This window comes from Moschus berezovskii, chromosome 24 (assembly GCF_049115385.1).
Source record: "Moschus berezovskii isolate FMDL1 chromosome 24, NW_MosBer_1.0, whole genome shotgun sequence".
In the NCBI taxonomy this organism is placed as follows: Eukaryota; Metazoa; Chordata; class Mammalia; order Artiodactyla; family Moschidae; genus Moschus; species Moschus berezovskii.
The window spans coordinates 58,884,320-58,903,709 of record NC_142483.1 but is presented as its reverse complement, the minus strand read 5'-3'; the positions used below and the strand labels follow the sequence as shown (position 1 = coordinate 58,903,709).

At 38.6% G+C, this 19,390-nt stretch overlaps 1 protein-coding gene across 2 annotated transcripts in view; it reads left to right on the top strand.

Moving 5' to 3' along the window:
• The window catches only part of ZCWPW2 (zinc finger CW-type and PWWP domain containing 2), an 81,513-nt gene that overhangs the window by 7,122 nt on the left and 55,001 nt on the right, over positions 1-19,390 (top strand). For both annotated transcript variants that reach the window (XM_088831934.1, XM_055413298.2), the window contains exon 2: positions 6,364-6,523. In XM_088831934.1, coding sequence (XP_088688060.1) covers positions 6,364-6,523 — 160 coding nt within the window. The remainder of the gene's footprint in view (positions 1-6,363; positions 6,524-19,390) is intronic.

The window sequence follows — 19,390 nt, the reverse complement described above, 5'->3', positions numbered from 1 at the left end:
TCAAAGATTTCTCATAAATATGAAAATTAAAGAAAATATATTTGCATTCTAAATACTATGGGCTAAACAGTTCAACTCTGTCTGTAAGTTAGCAAGCCAATCCAGTGTTACTTTTTAGATATAGTGTAAATATTTAGGGCTTCCCAGGTGCTGCTAGTGGTAAAGAACCTGCCAGCTAGTGCAGGAGATGTAAGAAACCTGAGTTTGATCCCTGGGTTGGGAAGATCCCCTGGACGAGGGCACAGCAACCCATTCCAGTATTCTTGCCTTGAGAATCCCATGGACAGAGAAGCCTGGTGGGCTACAGTCCGCAGAGTCTGACACAACTGAAGCAACTTTATCACACATACATGTATTCATTCATAAATGAGATCTCTACCACATCTTTTTATTAATAGTATTATAAAATATTATTTGATTACTTCTTATTTGCATACTTGCATACTTTTGTATGTAAGTGTGTGTGTGTGTGTGTGTGTAGATGAGAAATTTCCTTTTCCCATTGGTCCCTGCTGTTAGGTACAGCAAAGAGATTTCTTGGCAAATATAACAGTAAGTTAGTGATGATTCCAACTCATCCATTTTGTTTCCTATAGATTAAGGTTGCAGCTCAAGTAAAATTTGCTATCTGCTTAAACATCCAGACTACAGTTTGAAAAATGTATTTATTTCTTCTCATTGGTTATAAATATATGGCAGCCGATATCATGCTTAAGCTTCAACTTCTGTTGCAGGCAGTAGCTATCTTAGATCATTTCCACTGGATAAGGAAAGTATAAAACATCAGTTTCTTTGTGATATATTTTCTGTTCTTTTGAAATTTCTTGTGCTGCCTGTTTCCCACTTCCTGCTGCAAGTGGATTTCAATACCCAATGTCTGTTTGACCTTGCTGTTTGTACATTTTACCTTCTACCGCCCACAGGCTCTGAGATTGACTGTACATTTTTCCTTGTAATTCTGATATCCTTCCCTTGGGTTGTTGACTCTTACTTTCCCTGTCCCCTTTCAGCCCCCACACAGCACTTCAGAATCTCTCCTCAGTATGAATATGAAAACTCAGGAGGTAGAAGTGCACAGTGCACTGTCAACTTGGACAGTTTTGGAACTCAGATTGAGGTGAGAGTGAGGCTGAAGCTGGATGTCAACGTCTTTCTTCAGTTACAGCAAATCGGAGCAGATGATGGATGTAGCAGCTGGAGAGAAGTAATCAGGTCTTCTATATCTATTGCCTCTGTTCCGCTTTCCCTGCAGTTCAGTGCATTCTGTTTTAGCTGAGATATGCAAACTTGGAGTCAGATAATTCCTTTGCATCACCTGAAAGTGCCCAAGTTATTTGGACATTTGATAATGCTTTTCATAATTCATCTTCAAATCAGTATGCAATATTTTCTGTAATATATTTCAATAATGAACAGAAGCTTTTCTGTTGGCATCTAATTCTTTTTAGGAGTCATCTCTTTATATTTTATAGAGTAATTAAATTGAATACTCTTGGACCCAATATGTTTCACTTAAAAAATAGTATCAGAATTTTTGTCAGAAAAGTAGCAGCTCATCTAACACATAAAAACTGCAAAATATTTCTTTAATGTGTTAAATATCAGAAATCCATTTTCTGAGACTGTTTTAAACTGAATGGAGTAGGTACTGCTTATAATTTGGTGTTGGGTTGGTAGTAATCCTTTTAAAAATTTCAGTGAGGTGCAAATCACCTAATATTAAACATGAACCCCTTATGTTTTATAAAGAGTTTAAACAAATAGAATGTAACAATCACAGATGGGTTACTTTTAAAATAGTTGATCATGTTGAAGGACTCACTTGTTCCTTGATTTCTGGTAAGTTGGGTGTCTCCTTTGCAGCTGCCACTCATTCTTAGTCATTTATCTACCTGTTGAAGTCTTCTTTTGAGCGGATTCCTTCAGAAATGTAGATTTCTAAAATAGGTTGAAAATATATATTGAACTCAAGTTTATCTCTTAAGCACAGTCCAGTACGAGTTGCCATATACCAGTAAAATGCTGTGATGTGAGCCTGGTAACGACCAGATGGTCCTCTTCATTTAGGTTCTGAACTCTCACTCGACTTTCCATTATCATTTCCACTTCTTCCCAAGTACTCGACTTCTTTGGATGTCAGGTTGTTGGGCTCAGTTTTTCATTCTCTGTCATGTCCATGCATTCTCAGTTGTGTCCAACTCTTGGCAACCCTGTTGGCTGTAACCCACCAAGCTCCTCCGTCCAGAATACCGCAGTGGGTTGCCATTTCCTTCTCCAAGGGATCTTCCCAACCTGGGGATCGAACCCACATCTCCTGCATTGCAGGCAGAAGATTCTTTACCACTTGAGCTATCCAGGCCCTTTCATTCTCTAGCCCTTGCTGCTGCTGCTACTGCTGCTAAGTCGCTTTAGTCATGTCCGACTCTCTGCGACCCCATAGACAGCAGCCCACCAGGCTCCCCTGTCCCTGGGATTCTCCAGGCAAGAACACTGGAGTGGGTTGCCATTTCCTAATTCCAGGGACTAGAAGTCTAAGGTCAGGGTGTCAGCAGGGTTGATTTTTTCTGAGGCTTCTGTTGGCTTGTGGGTGAGTCTCTCTTTTTGTCTTCTTGTGGTCTTTCCTCTGTGTGTGTCTAGCTCCTAACCTTTTTTTATAAGGAAACTAGTCATGTTGGATTAGGGCCTACCTTTTAACTTGGTTACTAGACCCTATCTCTAAATAGAGTCACATTCTGAGATACTGGGAGTCAGGACATTGACATATGAATTTGGGTTGGTGAAAGGGAAAGTCAGGTCGCTCAATTGTGTCCCACTCTTTGTGACCCCGTGGACTGTAGCCCACCAGGCTTCTTTGTCAGTGGGATTTTTCAGGCAAGAATCTGGAGTGGGTTGACATTTGGGTTGGTAGGATGACTTAATTCAGTCCACAATGATGGTACTGTATAGTATTTTAATTTGCAAAAACCCCAAAATGTGTAAAGGGTATGTTCCTTTGAACTTTGAAACAGCACAGTGAGACCCCAGAGTGACAGTAAAGCCTAGTTACGTGCTAGAGGCCTCATGTCTGGTACAAGGCAGAACAAGAAACTGGGCCTTCTAACTTGAACTTCACTGCCTTTCTCGCTCTGCAGTACTGCAAACTGAAGTAGAACTTGATAATTGTACAGATTTTTGTATGCTTGGGTATATTAGCTATGTATATTTTGAATCTTGATCTGTAAAGTTTAGTCAGATTGCTACTGTGCATCCCTTAGTCATGGGCTTCCCCAGTGGCTCAGCAGTGAAGAATCCACCTGCAATTCAGGAACCATAGGAGACGTGGGTTTGATCCCTGGGTTGGGAAGATCCCTTGAAGGGAAAGGCTACACATTCCAGTATTCTTGCCTAGAGAATTCCACGGACAGAGGAGCCTGGCGAGCTACAGTCCATGGGGTCGCAAAGAATCAGACACAATTGAAGTGACTGAACACACACACATGCATTCCTTAATCACAGCTTGCTGATCTTCCTTCTTTATTCTCTGAGCAGTAGGTCAGAGCCTTCTGTGATTGGTAAAAAGGCTAAAACTTAGTGGATGTATATGTTGTTTTGCCAAGTGGGAAACTGAAACATATCAAGGAATTTCTGAAGGTTGTGGCATGAAAGAACACACCCCTAAAGATTTGTTTTTAGTGAAGGATAAATGTTATTCGCAGTCTTCCCTGGTGGTTCAGACGGTAACGAATCCACCTGCAATATGGGAGACATGGGTTTGATCCCTGGATTGGGAATTTCCTCTGGAGAAGGGAATGGCTGCCCGCTCTGGTATTTGCAGTATTGAGGATGTTTACCATTCGGTCAATGCCAGTATAACAGATGTGGTGGGGAGGATAACCACTGTGGTGGGAGGGTAAAAGCAGAACTGCTGCTTTTGTTTCTACTTTTCCCAAAGTCACTACAATGTCCAGTGTCAGCACAGCCTGAGTTACCAGTCCCCTTTGGCATACTGGTTCATGGATTGCTAGCTCTCTCCTACCAAGTCAGTGGGTTAACATTTTAGTAGTTAATCATTACAATTGGTGAGAGTTGATTCAAGCCTGCCATAAATCTGATGACTCTTTTTCTCTTAACTTTCCTGTTCAGTTCAGTTCAGTTGCTCAGTCGTGTCCGACTCTTTGCGACCCCATGAATCACAGCACGCCAGGCCTCCCTGTCCATCACCAACTCCCGGAGTTCACTCAAACTCATGTCCACAGAGTCGGTGATGCCATCCAGCCATCTCATTCTCTGTCGTCCCCTTCTCCTCCCACCCCAACCTTTCCCAGCATCAGAGTCTTTTCCAGTGAGTCAACTCGTCGCATGAGGTGGCCAAAGTATTGCAGTTTCAGCTTTAGCATCAGTCCTTCTGATGAACACCCAGGATTGATCTCCTTTAGAATGGACTGGTTGGATCTCCTTGCAGTCCAAGGGACTCTCAAGTGTCTTCTCCAACACCACAGTTCAAAAGCATCCATTCTTCGGCAATCAGCTTTCTTCACAGTCCAACTCTCACATCCATACATGACCACGGGAAAAACCATAGCCTTGACTAGACGGACCTTTGTTGGCAAAGTAATATCTCTGCTTTTTAATATACTATCAAGGTTGGTCATAACTTTCTTTCCAAGGAGCAAGCGTCTTTTAATTTCCTGGCTGCAATCAGCATCCACAGTGATTTTGGAGCCCAAAAAAACAAAGTCTGACACTGTTTCCACTATTTCCCATGAAGTGATGGGACCAGATGCCATGATCTTTGTTTTCTGAATGTTGAGCTTCAAGCCAACCTTTTCACTCTCCTCTTTCACTTTCATCAAGAGGCTTTTGAGTTCCTCTTCACTTTCTGCCATAAGGGTAGTGTCATCTGCATATCTGAGGTTATTGATATTTCTCCCAACAATCTTGATTCCAGCTTGTGCTTCTTCCAGCCCAGCGTTCCTTATGATGTACTTTGCATATAAGTTAAATAAGCAGGGTGACAATATATAACCTTTTCCTATTTGGAACCAGTCTGTTGTTCCATGTACAGTTCTGACTGTTGCTTCCTGACCTGCAAATAGGTTTCTCAAGAGGCAGGTCAGGTGGTCTGGTATTCCCATCTCTTTCAGAATTTTCCACAGTTTATTGTGATCGACACAGTCAAAGGCTTTGGCATAGTCAATGAAGCAGAAATAGATGGTTTTCTGGAACTCTCTTGCTTTCTCCATGATCCAGCGGATGTTGGCAATTTGATCTCTGGTGCCTCTGCCTTTTCTAAAACCTGCTTGAACATCTGGAAATTCACGGTTCACATATTGCTGAAGCCTGGCTTGGAGAATTTTGAGCATGACTTTACTAGCGTGTGAGATGAGTGCAATTGTGCAGTAGTTTGAGCCTTCTTTGGCATTGCCTTTCTTTGGGATTGGAATGAAGACTGACCTTTTCCAGTCCTGTGGCCACTGCTGAGTTTTCCAAATTTGCTGGCATATTGAGTGCAGCACTTTCACAGCATCATCTTTCAAGATTTGAAATAGCTCAATTGGAATTCCACCACCTCCACTAGCTTTGTTTGTAGTGATGCTTTAAGTCCCACTTGACTTCACATTCCAAGATGTCTGGCTCTAGGTCAGTGATCACGTTATCGTGACTATCTTGGTCATGAAGATCTTTTTTGTACAGTTCTTCTGTGTATTCTTGCCACCTCTTCTTAATATCTTCTGCTTCTGTTAGGTCCATTCCATTTCTATACTTTATCGAGCCCATCTTTGCATGAAATGTTCCCTTGATATCTCTAATTTTCTTGAAGAAATCTCTTGTTTTTCCTATTCTGTTGTTTTCCTCTATTTCTTTGCATTGATCACTGAGGAAGGCCTTCTTATCTCTCCTTGCTATTCTTTGGAACTCTGCATTCAGATGCTTATATCTTTCCTTTTCTCCTTTGCTTTTCTCCTCTCTTCTTTTCACAGCTATTTGTAAGGCCTCCTCAGACAGCCATTTTGCTTTTTTGCATTTCTTTTCCATGGGGATGGTCTTGGTCCCTGTCTCCTGTACAATGTCACTGTTAGCCGTGCCTAAATGTCTCTTATAGACCCTGGAAATCGTTCTTTTGTCTCATGATTCTTTCTTCTCATATCTTATGAATATCTTCAGTATGTGACTGTTTCAAAACTTTCTGTATTTACAGAGATACAACTGATTACTTGATCAATTGAATACTCTACTTTAAAGACTAAAGTATAAATATGTTTAAAATTTGTAAAATAGTTATTAAAATTCAAAGGAGGAAGTTTGACAGATGATTGTGATAGATGTATTAATGTCTGCCCTTTTTAAAATATGAAAATAATTAAAAATATTTTCTTTTGAAAGTTGGCCAGGGATACTTTGCCCTGACCCTTTTAAAGGGAAGTATGTGACCTATGACCTGGATGGAGATGTTGAACAATATCATGTAGAATTCCTGGGTGATCCCCATTCGAGATCATGGATAGATGCGGCGTTTGCCGGACATTATAGTATCACGTTAAAGGTAGGTACAGTAATGTCAAAACTTTATTCTTCTACTTGTTTTTAATGACTATTTTCTTCTACTATATCCTAAAAGATATATAGTTTTTTACTTTTATATTTATATGAACAAAATAGTATGTACTATTTGTTTAAACTCAAATATTGGTATTTTTAAAACAGCCTTTTCAAAGAAAGTATGGATATAAAAATAGCCACGAGGTGGTTTTAAATTTTATTTCTCTCATGGCTATATAGTATAAATCAACAGAGCACTCTCCATAATTGCCTCCTGAAACAGTTTTAAGATTATCATTTGATAATTTTTCAGTTCTCTTGAGAAAACTCTTAAGTTATAGCCCTAGCTCACAGGAAAGATTAATTATGGAATGCAACCAGATTTTTTCAAATTTCAAACAGAATATTTCATTATACTAACTCCTTCAGTATTTTTTTTATTCTTTTTAAACTTTTTAAATCACAGTCTACAATTAAGGAATAGACTGAATTCTCAAGTTGATGAGAGTAAGTGAATCGAACCTATTTTCATGGGTTTGGTTTAGTTGTTATAAATTAATTCAGTTATCTATATCTGTATTCTAATACTGAAACTTTTCATCTGAAAACTATGCTTTAATTAGAAATCTGATTAAAAAGTAGATGTCAAAACTGTGATTGCCTTTGACTCAATTTGAATGGTTCCTATTGTAGAGTGAGAAGTATATATATATTCAGATATAAATGTATGCACATGTAAGGCATGCCATTTAGTCCACAGTATAAGTAAATCTGTGGAAATCTGAGGTACTTGCTGATGGACTTTACTGAATCTCTGACCATCCTGCATCTTTGTTCCATTCAGCTTGAAAGCAGTGGGTAGGGAAGGCTGATTGAGTAGAAATGTTTGTGTGGAATAACACCACATGCATTCCTCTTTGGTGGCTGTGAGCCAGTCATGTTGGTATGAGGCACCTCTCCACTCACTCGTTGCCCGGGCACTTCTGCTGACACGCTCAGGAGACAGAGGGTAATGTTCTCCCTCTGTGTCCCTCCCCTTTGCTAAAAGAGACAGAAGCCTTCCAGCTTCTTATGGAGCAGACCTTAGAGTCCCAAATGTTTCACAGGTGTGATAAAGAGCATAGCGTTCTTCAAAAATTATATTTAAACACATGTAAAAAACAAAGTATAGACAGAAAACAACAAAATTCTGTAAAGTAGGTAACCTTCATTAAAAAATAAATAAATTAAAAAAAATCAATGAGTATTTTTAGTTGTCCGAACTAGTGTTAACTCTCAGGATTTGGGTTCTGTCAGGATAAATTTAAGTAGTCTGATTCCAGTGAGCATATCGTTGGTCCCTGGGACAAGGAAAAAAATCTGCTGCAAAACAAAGCTAAACTCATGAATAGGAACCCATAATAAGGTCTGAAAACATTAAAGCAAACTTAGAAAAATTTGCAAATACCAGGAATTCAGGGTGCTTAAATTAAACAGGTTCCTAAAGCAAGAATGGGAGAAGGAAATGGCAACCCACTCCAGTGTTCTTGCCTGGAGAATCCCAGGGAAGGGGGAGCCTGGTGGGCTTCCGTCTATGGGGTCACACAGAGTCGGACACGACTGACGTGACTTAGCAGCAGCAGCAAAGCAAGAATGAGGACAGAAAAAATAGAGCATTTGTTTCATGTCTCTGTCCACTACTCCCGCAGCTGGCTGGTGCCTGGGTGAATAACTCCCTGGGTACCCATGGACTCTGGGAAGGCTCTTAACCTTTGCTGTGATTCACATTACCTACCTATAGGCTCTTATCTCTTACTCTCTTCTTGTTTGTATCTTCTTCTTCCCGTCCTTTCTTGGAGCTGATAAAATGAGAATGCCTTCTTCTGTAAGTCTCTTCTTTGAAGACTGAAATTTTAGTTTCCCTTTACCTCAGTTGGCACATGCCTGGCTGTCCTGATGTGCTCAGATCCCCTACTCCTGGCTACCTAAGGATCTCTACTTGCCAGGAAGGAGACTCACAGATGACTGACACCTCATTATTCCAATGAAAAATCAGGGTGCAGAAAGGAAAGAGGTCAGCTCAGGAAATGCTGACAACCATGATAGGAAAATGGTCAAAAGTCATCCATATGAGAAATCGTTTCAAAATGGATAACGTTGGAGTACGTAATACCCAGGGGTGACTGAGATATCCCTGTCCCTTGGAGATGGAGATAGTACTGACTCCAACCTGCACTTCAGTTGCCTAGACTTTCCAGGAATTTAATGCATTATGTCCTCTTTTCACTGGGGCTCCTTCCTCCCCAGATACTGTCTCTGCACTGTACTACATTGATCCAGATACTAAATTCATACTCGTGCCCCCATAAAAATATCACTTACATGAAAATAATATGTATTAGACAATATAGACCTTCTTCGGGACTTTTGTAGAAGAGATGGAGAACGGTTGCACATTACACTTATCATCTCAGCTCCTTTTCTAAAAGCAGACAGTGATAAGCATGTATAGCTCTCATTGCGCGAAGTGACTTCATCTTACTTCATATATTATTTCAACATTAATTTCTCCTTATTTGTATAAGCTTAGTTTAACAAGTGATTAAATACTATTTCAGAGTTTTCACTGACTGTGGATTGTATCTATTTTGTGTGTATTTTATGGTGGGAGAGAAATAAACTCTTCTAGAAAGACATTATATGCATTTATGAGAAAATAAAATATTTTTTCATTTTAGATTCTGAAAATGTTAACTATTCTCCTTTACTTCATGTTTGTCTAGGCTTTTGCATTTTTTTTTTTTGGTAGTCACTAGAAAGTTGATATGTTTATGGGACCACTGACATTAATTTCATTGTTGAAAGCACAGCAGAGCTCTGTCGTTGCGAATGAGTATGTATATGAATGTACGGTTGATAAACTTTTCCACATTAAATAAAATTACTCATCGATATACTGCGATATATTTTAGAAAAAAGTTGAAGGTCATATTTAGATTCTGTATTTGTAACTTATGTTAGTTTACTCATACATTTTATTTTTTCATTTACTAGAAAATCAGTAATCTAAAGATAGGTGAAATCCCCTTCCCCTTTTTTAAAAAACATTGATTCCCTTATGGTATATATTCAGAATACATGTCACTCTGGTAATTACTCAGAGAATATAGACATGACGTGCTAGGTAACTATTAGAGTTAAGGCATGGAGTATAATTCTTTCCCCAATTAGCACAAATGTTTTTTCCTTCATGTTTAGTAGGTCCACGTCTGCAAAACCCATTATTTGCAAGTTTATTCTTTTGCTGAATAGACTATATGACTTAGTTTGGCATTTCTTAAGCCTGGCTTTGCATTAGAAGGCTTTATAAAGTGATAACAACAACAAAAATAACAGCCAAAACGTAGCAGTGCTAGCGCTGTATTCTACTGGATCACTTAAATTAGAAGCTCTTGGATTAAGGCCAGGACCCTCAGGTGAATCTGATGTGCGTCTCAGAGGGAGACAGAGAGAGAGAAGCACTGACTAAGTTTTCTCCACTTGAGACATCAGAGTTTTGTTGGTTTATTTCTGTGTCGCTTAGTCACTCAAGTCGTGTCCGACTCTTTGCGACCCCATGGACTATGGCCCTCCAGGCTCCTCTGTCCGTGGGATTTTCCAAGCAAGAATATTGGAGTGGGTTGCCATTTCTTCCTCCAGGAGATCTTGACTTAGAGGTCAAACCTGCATCTCCCACTTCTCCTGTGTTGGCTGGTTTCTTTACCCCTGAGCCACCTGAGATGTCCTTGGTTTATCTCTGCTAATGCAGTGATGTAACTGTGGTCATGGCTCACTGTTTCAGGACGCCTTTCTCCTACTTCCTTTGTTAGTCTTTCACTTTTGTTTTCCTGGAGATGATGCTGACTGCCATAGGCTCACATGTCTAACCCAGAAATGAGAGTTTTTCTGAACAAAGCTTTAAAGTCATACTGGTTATTCAACACTATACATAATTTATAGATATTGCTGATAAAACTGATGTATAATTTAAATGTAATATTTATAGCATGTTTTAGTTGATCATCTATTTTACAGGTTATTACTGGACATAAATAATGTACTCCAACCAATGCTTGCTTGGATTACACTTTTCCAGTTCTTTATACTGCCAAGAAAATATAAGTATTCCTCTCCTGGTGCTGGGAGGCTGTTGTGGTAAAATTTAGCTTTTTTTGTCTGTGATGTAAGCAGACTTATTTTGGCTATGTGTTTCAACAGTCTGCTGTCTTCTCTGTGGAGGATATACCTGTAGATGTGCAAGCACTTATTTGGGTACTAGATGACATTTGTGTATTTACCCATTATAGTGTGGAGCTGCCTGTGTTTTGCAGGGAGATGAAAAGGGAGCAATGCGGTATTGCTAAACATGCGCTCCACAGCTCCTAGAATTCTGCTTCGTGATTGGGGTGGTCATTAATACTGTTCACCGAAATGTTCCAGGTTTCTGCCTCCCTGTTATAAAGTAGAGATGCATGTCTGATACTCTTGTGCAGGGTGAGGCCAAAGAGTTATGAGTGAGTGAGGAATATCTGAGCATATGACTGTGTCCAGTGCAACATCCTCTAGACTTCTCTCTTGTGGCTCCGTGATTGATAATGTTTGAAATTTTGGTTTGCTGCTCTCTCAGCCTGGATCCCTGGACTACTCTTAGCAAAGGCCTCCACTGCCAACAAATAACAGATGTGCAGTGTGAAGAAAAAATAAACTGGCCTTATGTTAAGTCCCTAGGATTATTCTGACAGATACGCTAATGATAGCAGAGAGGATGTTATAGTTCTTTATAACCTGTATCTTTAGAAGAAGCATTTCTGAAGCTTTAGTACTCTTCAGAATATGGCCAGATGACTGAGGTCACATTACTCTTAATTTCTCCAGTCTGTAAATAGAAATAACACAACCTATAGTAATTTAGGGGCTTCACCAATGACTCAGTGGTAAAGAATCCACCGGCAGTAAAGAAGGTGCAGGAAACTCGAGTTTGATCCCTGGGTTGGGAAGATCCCCAGGTGGAGAGCTTGGCCTCCCACTCCATTATTCTTGCCTGGAGAATCCCATGGACAGAAGAGGCTGGTGGGCTACAGTTCATAGGGTTGCAAAGAGTCAGTCACAACTGCAGCAACTTAGCACATAGAGTAATTTATCAAATACTTTGGTTTCTTTTCTGTATTATGATAAACATATGGATAGAAATTATCAACAGTGATGATACACTGAATGTAAATTTGGTTCAGTAAATATCCTCCAGTGAAGGGCTCTGATTGTCAACATGTACTGCAATGGCTCCAAAAACTAAACAAGCCCATAAATAGCAATCATGGATTTGAACCCATACCATAGGTCAGGGATTGGGTGGATCTTTTTATAATAATATAATGTAGTAATATATAATATGTATATATAATACATTTATATATTTATTTATTATATATTTTTATACTTATTAATATATTTATTATAATAAATATAGTATTTAAAGGCTCACGGCAACCCCATGAAATAGGCATCATCACTGTTGATTTATGGAAGGAACTGAGAGTCAGGCTCCATGTCTAACCCAAGGTCAGTCAGCTGTGAGGTGATTGGGCAGTAGTGATTAGTGTCAGTATGTCTAACCCCAAAGTCCATTCTTCTGTTTTATGCCTTACCAGCTTGCATATGCATAAGCATCAGCCTAATTTATTGTTGAATGTTTTCCACATTTACACCTAATAAATGAGGAATGTTTTCACTTTTTAATCCTAATATGCATGTTGAATGATGGCAGTTTCTAGTAGACTTGTTTTTATTTGCTGCTTGATGTTCTTTGTAGGACTAGTGGCCAAGCAGAACTCTTGCTGTTTTCAAATTACAATTGCAGTAGTCATTTGACATATCTAGATCAGCATCTATTTGAGCAAGTGTTTTGCTTCTAAGATTTTATTAGGATTCAAACTCTAAGAATGTAGTCTTTAAAAAGGATTAGCAAATTAGTCTATAACTAGATCATCAGGCAGCATTTTGCTCTTAGAGTAATGAAGTAAAACAGGATATAAATTTATTTAGCTTGCTCCCTGTGGAAAGCCACATTTGCCAGAAAAAAGTGTACACGTGCATGTGTGTTTTTGCACCATGTTCCTGTTGGCAAATAAGCTGCATAGCTACCAAACTCTCAGTAAATTTTTACCATTCTGATTCCATATATAGTATAAAATATGTTGTAATTTTAGTATTATTGGATTAAGATTTTTGTTTGCTTGCTTGTTTTCTAAGCATCCTTTAGTTTTTGACCTGAAGAAAGTTTAAGGGAATTAGAACATGTTTTTATAGCTATGAATTATTTGTGAATAATCTGCCAAGAAAACTCATAGACATGTATTAGGAGAAGAATGCAGTTGTCATAGTGTTTAAAAGGCAGGCTCTAGAACCAAGTCCTTTGGTTTTGAAGGTTGGCTGTCTGCTTACTAGATGTTTGTCCTGAAGCAAGTCATTTGCCTTTTACCAGTCCCACACACCTCATCTTAAAATGGAAGTTATAATAGTAGATGCTTCACAGAGTTGTTACAGGGTTAACCGAGGTTACACGTGTAAAGCATTTAGCATGGTGCTTATCATATAGTAGGCTTTTAATAAACATTAATTCATACTATCATTGGAAGTACAAGTGAAATACAAGTTACATTATTTATTTCCTCTTCCTGGAAACTCACATCTGCAGGAGAGAGTACCAAAAACAAATTTACCAAGAACAGTAAAGTGGAGAATAATATCTTTTCTTCTAAGATTTTATGTGAAAAAAACATGATTTTAATGTTTTTTATCAGCCAATATGTTCCTCCCCAAAACTGAGGGATATAAGGCTAAGTGATTGTGTCATTCTTTAATTTTTCAGCACATGACTGGAAGTGGTCATTGCTGTGGTGCTTTTCTACTTCAGTGTGAATAAAAGTGGTGAGACTTCTTGAGAGCAGGAGATAGGTTAGAGCCTTCTTAATCTGACTTGTTGGTGAATGAATTGTCCCCAGTATCAGCAATGCCTCAAGAATACTGTAGTTTTCTTTGATTGAATTTGGAAGGAGACTAGGAAATATTATCTTTTATGTTCTTTGCAACTGAATAAAACCAGTTTTTTTCCCTATATCTCTATTCTGTCTCTTTGATTCAGTCACGTTTGTATATGCTGACTTTGCTGCTCCAAATAAATTCTTGAATTCACTTCTGTCATCTCTCAGCTTCATCTCTGATGAATTTAGAGAGCTGTGAACTTGTACTGTTAAAAGTCCAAATCCACATAATATGACCAACTTTACTCAGTTGATAAAGGAAGGAACAGGTGGGCTCCCTTTCCCATCATCAAATGCAGAAAAAATGTATTAAGCAATAGCTAGATTTCTCATGTTCCTCAGCAGACAGCAATAATCTTTCCCAAGGAATTCTCAATTTCTAGAAGTGCTTATTTTCTGTTAAAGAAACCAGAGTCAGATTATTGTTTTTAAAGCAAAATATAAGGCTCACTAAATTGTCTTCAACATAAATTAGTCCCTTATGAGTAATTTAATCCCTTATGAAATAAAGCTGCCTTAAAATGAAATGTCTCTGTTGAGGTTGTTAAATTAGTAAACAGTTGCAGAGTAACTTTTTTTGATTCATTCTTCCATCAGTGAATGGTGATGTCCAGAACTCAAAACCATGTAACTGAAAGTCTACAATTTATATATTAACTTCTCTTTTATTTAATTTGTCCACTTTTTAAAAATGTATCTTCTGACCAATTACTAGGAACAGTCTGTGACTCAGGCAAAACCCTAAACTTTGCAGGTTAAACTAACTTTGAAAATAAATTCCAGAATTACCACTTCCTTCCCATTTTGTTCAGCTCACAGTATATGAGCTGATTGTGTCACATATTTAACCATCCTCTTCTCCTGGCTCTCCCACCTGCTTGTGTGATTCTATTTTTAAATAGAATCTGAGCATCTGTCTGTAATAAATACAACATTTGTTTTCCCACAAACACATATTCCCTGTTTATTCCACAAACAAGCAAATGTGGAGTAGAAAACAGCAGCCAAGAATGTTAACTTTTTTAGGCTCAGGTCTTGAGATCCTTTAAGCCAAGCCTGACTGTTTTAGGTATCAGAGCAAATGAACACATGCCTGATTTAAACCCTTTCTCCCTCTAGTATTTAACATCCCAGCTGCAGCAGGCAGCCTGGCCAGAACCCTAGGAGACAGTGGCCCTGGAGATTTCACGGACCTTAAGAGTTATCAGTTGACCCAACACTCACTTCCTGTGGTTTGTTTATCAGTATATTATTACTACTTCACTGTCATTGTTATTGTTGTAATACTGGAGTGGGTTACTGTTTCCTTCTTCAGGGGATCTTTCTGACCAAGGGATCACACCTGCGACTCCTGCGTGGCAGGAGAACTCTTTACCACTGAGCCACCTGGGATGCCCCATTATCATTTTAGCAGTAAAATATGGGTATGCCCACTTGCTGTGGACTTAATGATACACTCAGTTTTGTGAAATAAAAATTCTACAGCTTGAGATAAAAATATGTGAGATACTTTAAATTGTACATGATAAATAAAATTAAGGCTTTTATTTTGTAATTGTGATAAAATACATGTAATGTAAAATTTAGCATTTTAGCTGTATCTAGTGGTGATTTACATTTGTAACTACTGATTAATAATCCTAGAAAAAATTTTCCTAAGCAATGTAAATATGACCCGATACAGAAAATGCCAGATGGTAGTTTCCTATCACTTTCAACAAAATTTATTTCTTATGATAATGACCTACAAGCTCTTCATAACATCATCTTTGAGGTTTATGCAACGATATTGCCTTCTAGTGAAATATCATTTTATAGTCATTGAGTCCATGAATTCTGGAGCCAGATTGCCTGTGTGTGAATGCCAGCTCTTTCACTCTGGCTCTGTGAACTTGGGCAGTGTCTAAACTCAGTGCCTCGGTTCCCTTATGTGTAAAATGAGAACAGTACCTACCTTGCAAGCTAGTTGGGAAGTTGTTTTTTTTTTAAAAAAAAAACTGTTTGTGAAGTGCTTCAGACTATACCTGACACTTAGTACTATATAAGCAGCACTGGATAAATTAGTGGATACAAATAACAATGGACTCATTAATAGTGGAACTGGTCTGGACATGAAGTACACAGTCAACTCCTCCCTGTTGTTGATAACAGTTTCTGTCTTGTTTTCTTGAACTGCAGAGACTATATGATAAATGTTTACATTCTGATCATTTATGACATTGATAACCAACATTTGAAAAACGCTTTACAATTTATAAAGTACCTTTTACGTATGCTATCTCATGGGATTTTCATTTATTGTTAAGAAAGTTGGGTGTGAGGTTAGGTGACTTGCCTGAGGTCACATAGAAGCAGAACTAGAACTCAAGCCCAGGTCTTCTGACTGCAAATTCCAGGTTTTTACATTATATGACAGTCCGCTTTGTTTCCATTGGACCATCTGTTTCTAATCTTTATAAGCATACCAAATTCGTAATAAGCTATCATCTATAAACTGGAAAATCACAAAGCCCTTCTTATTGGTCTCCTGTTGTTAATTCAGCCAACTTGATTAATTAACTTAATCTTTAGCCAGGGCTTTTCAAAGTTGAACAAAGATGTGAAAGCCCTCTTCACCTTTAGCGCATTGATTCTTAGTCATGGATATTGGGCCTCTGCATGGCTGTCACTAAAACTTAGTATTTATTTCATTCCCTTGTAACCTTAGAAGTAATCGGTTATTATTAATGCAGACTTTGGTATCCTGATACCAGGGTTTGTTTTTTGTTGTTGTTTGTTTGTTTTACTCTAGTTTTGTTTGCCAAACTTGCTCATCATCACATTCTCCTATAGAGTTCTTTAAAAGTATATATTCCTGAGGGGTTTCCTTGGTGGTCCAGTGATTAAGAATCAGCCTTCCAATGCTGAGGACACAGGTTTGATCCTCGGTCAGGGAACTAAGATCCCAAAGGCTGCGGAGCAGCTAAGCCTCCATGCTGCAGCTACTGAGCCATACTGTCTAGATCCTCAGGCGCCTCAACAGGAGAAGCTTGCAAGCTGCAGCGAAGACCCAGTGCAGTCTATATTCCTGAACCTGCAACCTGGGGGGTGTCTGAGGAACCACTCCAAAGCAGATTATCTCCCCACATACCTATGCTCTGCTTTACTACAATTAGCTAAAGAAGAGATATATAAAACCATGTGTTATTTTTATTGTGTTTACCTTGTGGAATTTAAGTCTTCTCAGGTGGCACAGTGGTGAAGAACCTGTTTGCCACTGCAGGAGATGCAAGAGATGCAGGTTCAATTCCTGGGCTGGAAAATCCCCTGGGATAGAAAATGACAACCCATTCCAATGTTCTTTCCTGAAAAATCCCACGGAGAGAGGAACCTGGCATGCTTTACTAATGTGTTTATGAGTCCATGTGCTAAAGAGGCAAGGCAAATCTTTGGCAAAATTGTGATATTGGATCCCCTGGTCCCTTTCAATAGTTTCTTTCTTGGTGGTGACTGATTTTTCATTGCTGTGGTAGCTGGAGGCCTCTTTCTTTCTCTCTTCTCTCAAAATCTGGTCTCCACATTAAATGACAGAAGTATTCACTGTATGAAAAGGATGTCAGTCCAGATAGCAGACCAGCCTGAAATGTTAGTCTGTGTGTTTATGTGTGTGCATGTGCTCGGTCAGTCAGCTGTGTCCGACTATAGCCCACCAGGCTCCTCTGTCCATGGGATGTCCCAGGCAGGAACACTGGAGTGGGTTGCCATTTCCTACTGCAGGGCATCTTCCTGACCTAGGGATCAAACTCACATCTCTTGTGTCTCCTGAACTGACTGGTGAATTCTTTACCACTGCACCACCGGGGAAGCCCCAAAATGTTAGAGTAGGGCTCCTTTAAAAACAGCACACAGTGGTTGTTTATCCATCTTGTTAGGAAAAGAACTTAGATATTCAAAATACTTAGAAAACGTATGTTAAAGTCTAGATGAATGAAGGGCTGAGCTGGAAGCCTGTGGTTTTTCTAATTTGTCCATTGGGGCTGTTTTACCTAAAGCTGCTTGTCTTCCTTCCCCTCCTCCTCCCCAAAGTTCAGGGCCTGCTCAGGTATGTGTCAAATCAAGTAATGGAATCACCTTAAAAGATTTGCTGTCACATTTTCTTATTCTTTCCTTTCTGCCTAATTTCTCCCCTGGTACTCATTGCATTCTTGGTATTTATCTTTGAAGTTGATGTAAGGGATCAGACTAAACAGAGCTGGAGCTTTCTTGTGGGGAAGGGAGGTCAACTGGCTCATACTTTCCAGTTTTGTTGGATGTGGGAGACCTAAGTTATTTTGATCTTAAAACCTGGCTCAGTTAGAGTAAGCAAATTCCTATTTATGATTTCAAAATCATTATTGCTTCCAGGACTCAATACTTTGAATGAGCTGTCTAAATCATCCAGAACCTGTATTAAAGATGGCAGGTAAGAGAGGAGGCAGGTATTGCGAAGCCCAGGCATGTGAGGTGCACAAAGGTGCCTGTGACTATCTCCTAGTTGGCATCAGAGGAATGAGAATACTCTTACTGTTAAGACTGCTGGTTGCTATTGCAGAAATCCAGTTTAAGGAAGACAAGATATCCTTATCATTAACTTCCTACTGAACTTCTTTAAGTGAAAACAGTAGCTTTGGCCTGATAGGAAATAGATGTTGCTTCATGGGTTGGGTCAGCCAGGTACACTGGAAGTTTGAATGTATAAACAGCAACAGTCAACAGAAATCCCTAAGCAGAGGACTTTCCTAGGTGGTGATGTTGGTCCTCAAACATGTAGGGGAGATGCCTTTCAAAGGAAAATTATTTTGTATTTCTTTAGGCTATAAAGTCTGTGACTTATCCCCCCATGCTTCTAAAGACATATTATAACTTAAAGTAATAAAATAGCAAGGTAATGGTCGGTGTTTAAAGCTGCTTCAATGAATTTATGAAATCCAATACAACAGTCTAGGTACTTACGATTCCAGTTTTCCAGATTTTTAATATATTCTCAACACTGTGTCTGAAAGATAAATTTTATAAATTATAAATACTTATATTTGCAGCTAACTTTGTTATTAATATCATCAAAATTTGAATCGATAGTATTGGATAGTAGCTGCTATGTGGTATCTATAGGATTTTAGTGAGGCTCTGCTATCCCCTCAAATAGGTCATATTAAGAAGATTTGCTTGAATCTAATTTTAAAATTAGGTACTATTTTTTCACATAACACTTAAAGTACTTGAAATTAGGCACACTATTTTTTTCCAAGAAAAAATGCTGTTAATATCATAGGATAAATCAGTGGTTCATGAAATACTGTACAGATCTGAATTCTTACAAGAAAATGAAGTTTAACATCATTTTAGAAGTAGTATCAGGGACTTTCCTGGTAGTTCAACAGTTAAACCTTCGCGCTTTCAATGTAGGAGCTGCATGTTCAACCCTTGGTCAGAGAGCTAAAATCCCACATGCTGGGCAGTGAAGCCAATAAATACATAAATAAACTTTTAAAAAGAAGTAATATCACCATAATACCAGATAGTCATCATGTTTGTACATTTTTCTTTTACTGTTCTAGGGATAGTCACATAATTCAGGATTAAAATGTAGCAACCTTTTATTTTCATACCCAATTTTCTGTCTGAGCTCTGCTCGTACCACCATAAACAAAAAAAAATCTATTTATAATACTCAAAATATTTACTGAGCTCCTATTACTTGCACCGATTGTAGGCTCAGAATTTATCAAAACAGACAAAATTTAAATGCTGTGATGAGACTTAAATTAGTGGAGTGAGACGTGTAGTTAGCAAAA